Source organism: Orbicella faveolata, unplaced genomic scaffold (genome assembly GCF_042242905.1).
Source record: "Orbicella faveolata isolate gen_17 unplaced genomic scaffold, um_ofav_v1 contig_34, whole genome shotgun sequence".
Taxonomy (NCBI): domain Eukaryota; kingdom Metazoa; phylum Cnidaria; class Anthozoa; order Scleractinia; family Merulinidae; genus Orbicella; species Orbicella faveolata.
This window is the reverse complement of record NW_028301563.1, coordinates 6342496-6351167: the sequence shown is the minus strand read 5'-3', so window position 1 is coordinate 6351167 and position 8672 is coordinate 6342496. Positions and strand designations below refer to the sequence as shown.

Here is an 8672-nt window from a genome sequence, read left to right as displayed (position 1 = left end):
TTTTAAGTCTTACGGTTTTACAATGTCGTTTCCGACCCCTTCGTTTTCTCACTTAAACCAAGAAGATTACCAAAATGTTTATGAGCCGGCCGAGGATACATTTCTCATGATGGATGCCGTAGAGAAAGATGCAGAGTCTTTGAAAGAAAGAAGGTGAGCTTACAAAAATTTTATCGACACCTTGCGGGACAGAATGAAGTTTTAGCCTTTGATCCGTTTTGTACGCAGGCCACTTTTGTGCGTGGAGGTAGGCAGTGGATCTGGTGCTGTGATAACATTTTTGGCTTCTATTTTGGGACCATTTTGCTATTACATGTGAGTCAATTTAATGTGTCCACTTCCGTAGTTTCTTCAGGACGTAACATGTCGATTATTTCGATAGTTGATAAAAATCGATCATTGTCGATCGTTGTCGATACTAATTAATCGACAAATATCGGAAATAGATAAAAGTCCATCACACAATTTATTGTGATTATCGACTTTGTTCGATTATGATCGATTTTGATCGATTTCAATCAACAAGTATCGGAAATACAAAAAACGATGTATGGCGTAGGCATACGTAGGTTGTGGAGTGGTGCAACAGTCACAGATGCAAGGAGAAGCAAGGGGCATACAAACCCGACAAATACAGCACACCTAGCGGAGAGGGAGGAGAGTTGTAGCAGCTTGTATTTGTCAAATGTTGAACTGAATAAAAACACTGATGAAATAAAATGCCAATTTACTTTACGTTACCTCTTAATTACTTTGCTGGCCTCGATTTTTCCCCGCATCTAGTCTAAACTTTGGCCCGTTCTGCCCCCCGAAGAAACACGACTTTGAGTTCCCAGGATCTCTCATCTCCCCTGCCTAGAGAGACTCTGGGAACTCGGTTGGTTCAAGTTATGTTATAGATTGTGATTTAGTTCAGCTGAAACTGTTAATCGATCATTTCTCGAGGTAATTTAAACATTCTATTCTGTAATGAATAACAGACCACTTGGTTGTTCAGGTTTTTATTTAAGTTTATTGTCATACAGATTTACTTTAGAGCTGTTTACACTCGGTGTAAAAAAAGTCATTGGAGCTATTATTGGTTTGGTTGAATTTTGTAGCTGATTGAAACATTTGTCTGCATTTTTGTCAATAAAATCGATAATCAGTTGAAAACCTTGTGATTATCAACTTTCATCGACAAACTTAACTTGTCGAGTGACATTTATCGACAAATGTCGAGTACTATTGACTTATCGACTACGTTTTCAATGATCGACTTTGATCGACATGTTACGTCCTGTTTCTTAATTAAGCCTATGAGTTATCCTCAATTTCTTGTCGCCATTATAGCCATGCATAAAGCTGTAATGCATTCATTTGATGTAAATGCTCCATGTAATAGAAATTATGCATATTGGAAAGAAGGGGAAATGGTAAACTCCCTCTTTGAGATGCACCAGCAGGGAGTCATGGTAGTTGAATTCATCACCTTGGACATTCTTGTCCCCAGAGGCTGCACTCCTTTTGGTGAGCACCAAGAATCGTGACCTTTGGCCTAGTCCAACACTGGAAGTCCATGATTCATGGACTTCCCGTTACTCTGTACATGCTCAGAGTCAAGTCTGACAAATCTGATTAGCTCAGAAAATTGGACCTTCCCTGAGGTCTTGACTCTTGGTGCTGACCAAAAGGAGCACAGCCTCTGGAGATGAGAATGCACCTTGGACTGAATACAACTACCATGATTCCCTGCAGGCACGTCTCATAGAGGGAATTGACCATTGCAATTTTCTGTATGATTCTTTTCATGGCCAACGCATTGGCAGTGGGAAGGAAGTTGTGGGGGGGGGGGGGAGGGAGGGAGGGGGAGAAGGTGATTTTGTCACAAAACTTAATTTTGACAATTTTGCATTTCATGAACCAGATCTTAGAAATACACACTCCACAGACCGTACCTCAACTTCGATTCATATCTAAGTCATCCCACTGCCATATTCTTATAACTCAACTTATCAGTTTCTTTTTGTTTATTTTAAGTAATTTCTATAAAGGTAAAGGTTCAAAATGTAGTTAACAGAGGGGAATGGTTGTGAAACTCAACAAAGTTCTTTGTTGTATGTTTTTGTTCTCTTTTTTGGCCTTGACCGTGCACAAAACACAACAGTTGTTCACTACTGACCAAGGAACTAACCAACAGAAATGTTTTGATTGTCACGTAATTCATACATATTGTATGAACGCAAAACAAAAGAAAAGATTGTGCACACTTGGGGACCTTCCAACATAGATCTTGGGATCTTTGTTTGGTCCTTTGATGTTAATGCCTGGTTTCATAACCATTCCCCTATTTTCAAAAGGGGTGATATTGAAGTTAATATCTTTTTACTGTCTCAATTCTCCCAGAGCTACAGATATAAACCCCATTGCTGCCCAGTGTACATCACAAACAGCAAAGCAAAATGGAGTGAATGTTTCCTGTGTTGTGACAGACCTGGTGAGTGGTAGTTTATCAAGACTAGTGCTATCCTGGAAAAAAATCTGATAGTGAAAATAGTCTTTTTATAAGAAACATAAAGACCCCTTTCATTCTAGCTTTCAAACACTAAAACATTGTCGATGTAAGTTGAATCATAATCTTAAAGTTTCGATATATTCTGTCCGTATTGTTGTAGAACTTCTGAATTGCATATTACGGGTATTGTGACATTGTTAATTTCATGCTCTATGTTATTTATGATGGTCTCAGCCAGACATAAAGACATCTTCACTCAATCATTTAACATCTAATACTGATATTTGAAAAACTCAAAATCTAGAAATCTGACCAATCGCTTTATGATGGAATTGTATAGCAAATAGATCTTGAGTACATGTATTATTTAGACAAATCTCCTAGAAATTCTTTAGGCAAGATATTTGCAGGGTTCTTGAGACTTGGAGAAAAGGTCTATAGATACAGAAAATATATTCAAGACTTAACCTACACCTAATGGCGATACTGAAAATAATCCAGACTATTTAATTTTCCAGGTTGAATGCATTGTGCCTCACATTTTGGGAAAAGTTGATGTTTTGATTTTCAACCCACCGTATGTTGTTACGGAGTCTGAAGAGGTAAGAACAGAATATCTTCTCATTAAATTTTTCTCGATTTCTTAAATTTATATTCAGTATTTTCTGGTTTGTCAGGTTGGCAGTCACAACATCGAGGCATCATGGGCAGGAGGAAAGCAAGGAAGGGAGGTATGGAAAAAATATTATTTTATGTCTTGTTATATTCCAGTTGTTTTGTTTCACTGTTTGCCTGAAATTTTGACTGGATTTTAGATTATAATTACATTTTCTTCTGCTGCTTATGGTTTTGTTACAACTTACAACAACAGCAACATCAAGAACAACCATTAATTTGCCTAGAACAAAATAAAATAATATTAAATATAATTCACATAAGGCAAGGAATAAAATTTACTTTAATGTAATAGCTAGCCAAAAAACGAACCAGAATAGTTATCTTAATAGCATTAGTTTTATGTCAGTCACGTGTATGAAAAAATACGAGTCAGTCACCAACAGGATTCAAACCCATAACCTGTCACACACCAGGCAGGTGCTCTATCCACCAAGCTGCAGAGAGACTCCTGGGTGACTAGGCCATTAACTAGGTCATAAGAATTTTATTATAAACACACATCCTGCATTGGCAATTTTGGAATTTCGCAGGGGAATGCGGTGAGTTTCAAGGTTTAACTAATTTATAAAGTGACACCGCCACATGAAAGATCACAGTGAGATTGGTCAAGTGACTAAGTTTGATGCTCTCAGGGTAAACAGAGACAAGTTAGCCACCTTGAGACATGGTTGAAAATCTATACAAATGTGTCTAATTTTGAGACAGCGTCCCTCCAAATCATTTAAATTCTGCCTTCCTTGTCTGCAGGTTTGTTTGCGAAAACTAAATTTGGTTTTAATTAATGTGTAGGTGATGGATCGTCTGTTTCCTCTTGTTTCCAGTCTTCTATCCAGCTCAGGGTGTTTTTACCTTGTGACTGTAGCAGAAAATAAACCAGGTATGGTTTTTCTAAGCTCTTTTTTTCTGAGGATGAATATCCCACACAGTGAAACTTATTTTCTGGACTGGGTGTGATTGGTGTTACAAATCAATGAGCTTGCTCATTTACTACCACAGGGAACCCACACTAACAACAGGACAACCAACAGGGCGTAATCACTTACACAACCATTGTAGTAATATATGTCACAACCAATCAAGTTTCTTGTAGGATGTGGCCCTCTTTGTATTGATGCCGTTTGCTATGGTCTCAGGTATTCCTCCTCAATTAGCCTGTCTAAGAATATTTTTGTTTATTTCCCTCTTTTGTTTAATGATTCCCTATTAAAGATCTTTTGCACTTTCTTGCTTACTATTCTGTTCACCTCTAAATACCTCCATGTCACCTGACGTCTTTTCTTTGAATTTTCTAACCCTGGTACCAAGTGAGTTATATAATTACCATTTTCTTTAATTTCCTTCAGATGAGATCATTAGTTTGTTAGACTCGTTTGGATTGTGCGGTGATGTTATACTGTCAAGAAGAGCCGGCAGGGAGAGACTTTCTATTCTCAAGTTTATCAAAAGATCAGAAGTGAATAACTCTAACAGATAACAAGTAGGTCAGATTTTGTTACGAGAAACCATTGCATACTTCCCTTATACCTTAATCAGCTGTCTTGTCAGACTTTCAACACTGGTGGAAATGACCAAACAACTTGTGGGATGCGCTAAACAGCTAAGCTCGCCCATTTCAACATACTGAAGAACTGTCAAGTCTAAAACATCTGTCCTTGATGCAGTTTTTGACAGTTTTAAGAGCTTTTTCAGCCTTGTACTATTTTTTCCACACTGTTTTGGTAACAGCCATATTCTTGTCTCAGGTAGAAGAACCTGTCGGCAAAGGCTGCCTTTTTTTTCAAGTGTTTGTGTTTGCTTCTGGGTTGTTTCACAATGGGACGTTCCATTTTTTATCCATACCCCCTCCCCCCTCCTTATGGGGGGCATATTTTAGTATGGTCCTATTGGGCCCTGTCGGAATCTGCATTTTTCCCCATAACTGGGGGATTCGGAAACAGCATTTAGAGGTAAACGATCCCATCGGAATCGCTAAAGTATTAAGCCTGAATCATTAAGCTTTTTCCTGTATAAATTGAGGGGCCCTGTCGGAATCAGCATTTTTTATATCGGGATGAAACAGCATTGGGCCCCTAGGAAAAATGGGAATTATATAAAGCAGCCCTATAGGAATCGTTGAAATTGAATTTAGGACCTGTCGGAATAAGCATTTACCGAATTCGAGTCCTGTCGGAATCTGCCCCTCCACTGGGAGATGCGGAAAATTTTTTGGAACGTTCCAATATTAAAGCAAAGAAAAATGTCGCCTTTGTTGACATTGCCAGACAAGAACGTAAATGAAAAGAATAACCATGTCTGAATGACCTTGTTTAATTGACCAATGAGAATACTGAAAGCTAGTGACGTCAAAGGCGAATCGTGGGCGCACGCTAAACCAATCATATTGCTTACTTCTAATTCATTTTCAAAGTCATACAAAAATCGCTCTCTGGAGAATTATTTGTAAAGGAGAATTTATCTCAAACTTTCTCGAGTGCCATCAGCACTGTGTAAACAGGAAGTGGTGACTGTGTTAACAAGCTGTGTTTACAAAGCCTTTAGATATAATGACTTCACAATTAGAAGGCGTGTTATGTCCCCGATAAACAAATCTTTATGAGAGGAAGTTTCACTTATCCTTTCGGAAGTACGATAATTATGTTTGTTCCAGTTTTGCGGTATCTCATCTTGAACTTGTCAAACACCAACGACGTATTTTTGTTTCTTTTCTAAAGACAGCGGAAATTTGAATCAAATTTCGAAACAGCTAAAACGGAACGTCAAGCTGTCGAGAGCTCGATAATCAGTGGAAGCGGACTGCAAACAAAGAACTGCAAAGAGTACAATTTTGTAGTCATCTTCTATAACTTTAGGAAACGTCAGAATATATTGTCCGACAGTGTTATGTCGCGTAGTAAGGAGAAGATAACATTCTTGTTTTCCCCTTCTTAGCCCTGTAGAAAAACCAGTGAATAGACACTTCTGGTTTACCAAGTGTCGATAATAGGAAAATTTGAAAACGCATCTTTACTTCTACGGTTCGGCCTACCGTGCACACTAATCCGTCACGAAAACGGAACTTTTCCGAAACGCTCTTCAAACGGAAGGAATCTGAAAACGCGGGGTTTTCGTTTTCGTGTGGACGGAAAACATTTTGAAAACGGAGCTTCTCGAAAACGATGTGACGTCACGATTATCATTTAATTTCCCTGTTCGAGTTTTCCTTAAACATAAATCCAAAATAAGCGATGATTGTAGCGTTTTAAAATTTCTCCGGCGTAGTGTGGACGAAAAAAAAAAATTTGATGCATTTTCGGAGCGAAACCTTTGTTTTCAAATTCCTCCGGTGTTGTGTGAACGGGGCTTAGACGCGTTCAGAATGCAAGGGGTACTGAAATATATTACAGCTCAAAGTTATAAACCCACGTTTTTTTTTACCAACACTACAATGCTTTACAGAAGTGTGTAAAGGTTTGACATTTTTAGAAGAAAGAACACTAAGAAAAGGATACTAAAATATAGAAAAAGTGAAGAAATAGAAATCATTGATATTATATTTTAGGATAAAAACTAGCGCTTAAAAGCGACGTCTCGAGCTCTGTGAGATCATTTTATTTTAATTTTGCGTATTTACATTTTATTTTAATCGCTTTTCAAATTCTCATCTCTTCATTTTACTCTTATACGCAAAATTTTATTACTTTTTAAACTAGAAAATGATCTCAGAGGGATCGAGTCGTCGTTTTTTATCACTATTTTTCATCCTAAAATGTAGTTCGAAGAAACTGCTTATTAGAATTGTTATTATAGTACTGAATATGCCTTTTTGCTTTTCCTAGATCAGCTTAAGTCGTGCTTTGAACAGCGCTAACATCTGATGCTGTATGAAGTCTACGAGAACGATTAATACAGCACTCTTCCGAGAACGACGGTTCCTGTTTCGTTTAGAAAATAACCTACAGAAAATATTTCTCACGCTTTTTATAAACTTACAGAAACCTCGTCAGCGTACTTACGGATCTTGTGGATCCTTCGGTTGTAATGTTCGTGAACCGCCCGAAAAGTTTCCGATTTGTGTCTGTACCAATCAAGATCAACACGACAACACTCCGACAGTTGTCACGTAGACTGTTTTTTGGTTTACCAAAGTGGTGCTTCACTGACCGACAAGTAAGCAATTGCGGGCTCGGGAGATTTTCAGCCCTAAGCCAAGAATAAGACTTGGTCTTTTTTATATTTTTTATCGATTTAGTTCTTGCACTTTCGTAACCGTTAATTTCCAAACAACGATCGAGTTTTGTAGAAACTGGATTTTTCTGCGTTCAAGTTCGATTTATTGAATTCATTTGCGGGAAACGATATCACAAAGTAAGAAACTGCCAGAGGTCGTTGCTGCCAAAATTTCCCACCCGAACATGAGTTTTAATGAGGAATAAAAGGAAAAGATTTTCGCGCCTGCCAAAATAGTTATAACAAAAGAACATATGTTTTCTTGCTTTCTATAAATGAAGTAAATTGAACATTTTTGATTTATTTGCAGCGGCTTAAAAACAAAAAGGTTTATATAGAAACACCCCATGAGGTATCTTTCAGCAAAATTAAATCGAACGTGACTTAACTTCAAATTAGCTTTGGGAGGCCAACGACCTTCTTAATGCAAATTTAGAATTTTAATGGCTAGTTGGATAAAATGTTGCATGTTTGGTTTTTTTTTTGGCGGGCAAGATAAATATTAATCTTCAATCAAGTCTTGTTTGGTGAAATATTGTTCGAATTACCGAATTTGGATGATGTAGGAAGTATTAGATTAATGTGTATTTCGCAGCCGTTAAAATGTTGTTTACATTTCCTTGTGTTGCAAATGTAGGTTTAATAGAACTGCGTTGCTAGTTTACATAAAAAGTGTCCTTTTATCACGTTCTGTCAGTCGGTGATTTTCCAGTGAATGTCAAATCGTCACGTCCTCGATATAGCACTTGCAACCACAAGCCTCGCGTTTCGCGTTTTTGTTGTCAAATGGCTTCTTTGGTTAACCATTTCTGTTTTATTTACTGATTTTGCGGCCGTTTGTGTAATTTTACGCGACTTGAGGGAACGAATTTCTGAAAAGTGGGCAGAAAAATTAACTGGCTGTATTGATCTGTCTTTTAACGCTAACGCGACGAAATAATTGTGATCGGCCGGCTTCAACCCAACGGTAGGTTTTAGTTTTTTTCTCTTCCTTTCTCAATAAGAATGTAATTTTGAAGAAGAAACGTTACCTCGCGTCGAATTTAACAGTTTTCTTTTTCCATTTTACAAACATACGACCAACTTGAACCCTAAATGATGTACGTTTTACTGAAACCATTTTTACACGGTTTATTAATTCTTTCGCGTTTGCGGAGATGTAAATTGAATTTGAACTGAAAATCTGGCTCTAACACAGTGTTCAAAGTTCAAATCCCAGAAAATGAGGAATATTGGACCTTGAGGCATGTAGTTGAAGATAAAACGCGAAGTGTTTTCATTTCTCAGTTTTGAT

At 37.6% G+C, this 8672-nt stretch overlaps 1 protein-coding gene across 2 annotated transcripts; it reads left to right on the top strand.

Moving 5' to 3' along the window:
• Window positions 1–22: 22 nt before the first annotated feature.
• Window positions 23–4646, top strand: LOC110055740 (methyltransferase HEMK2-like). 2 transcript variants are annotated; one of them, XM_020762144.2, is made up of 7 exons: window positions 23–153; window positions 229–315; window positions 2386–2476; window positions 3013–3096; window positions 3172–3225; window positions 3962–4049; window positions 4516–4646. In XM_020762144.2, exons 1-7 carry the CDS (start codon window positions 23–25, stop codon window positions 4644–4646), a joined length of 666 nt encoding a protein of 221 aa, XP_020617803.1. The 2 variants fall into 2 exon arrangements, with proteins under 2 accessions (XP_020617803.1, XP_020617802.1); XM_020762143.2 differs by lacking the exon at window positions 229–315.
• Window positions 4647–8672: the final 4026 nt, after the last annotated feature.

What these genes read in the sequence shown, in the direction of transcription:
- LOC110055740 (XM_020762144.2), top strand. Translation starts at nt 23, where the DNA reads ATGTCGTTTCCGACCCCTTCGTTTTCTCACTTAAACCAAGAAGATTAC. An exon ending in CCTGTGTTGTGACAGACCTG is followed by an intron (nt 2,477 to 3,012) that starts GTGAGTGGTAGT and finishes TTAATTTTCCAG; the next exon opens with GTTGAATGCATTGTGCCTCA. An exon ending in TGTAGCAGAAAATAAACCAG is followed by an intron (nt 4,050 to 4,515) that starts GTATGGTTTTTC and finishes AATTTCCTTCAG; the next exon opens with ATGAGATCATTAGTTTGTTA.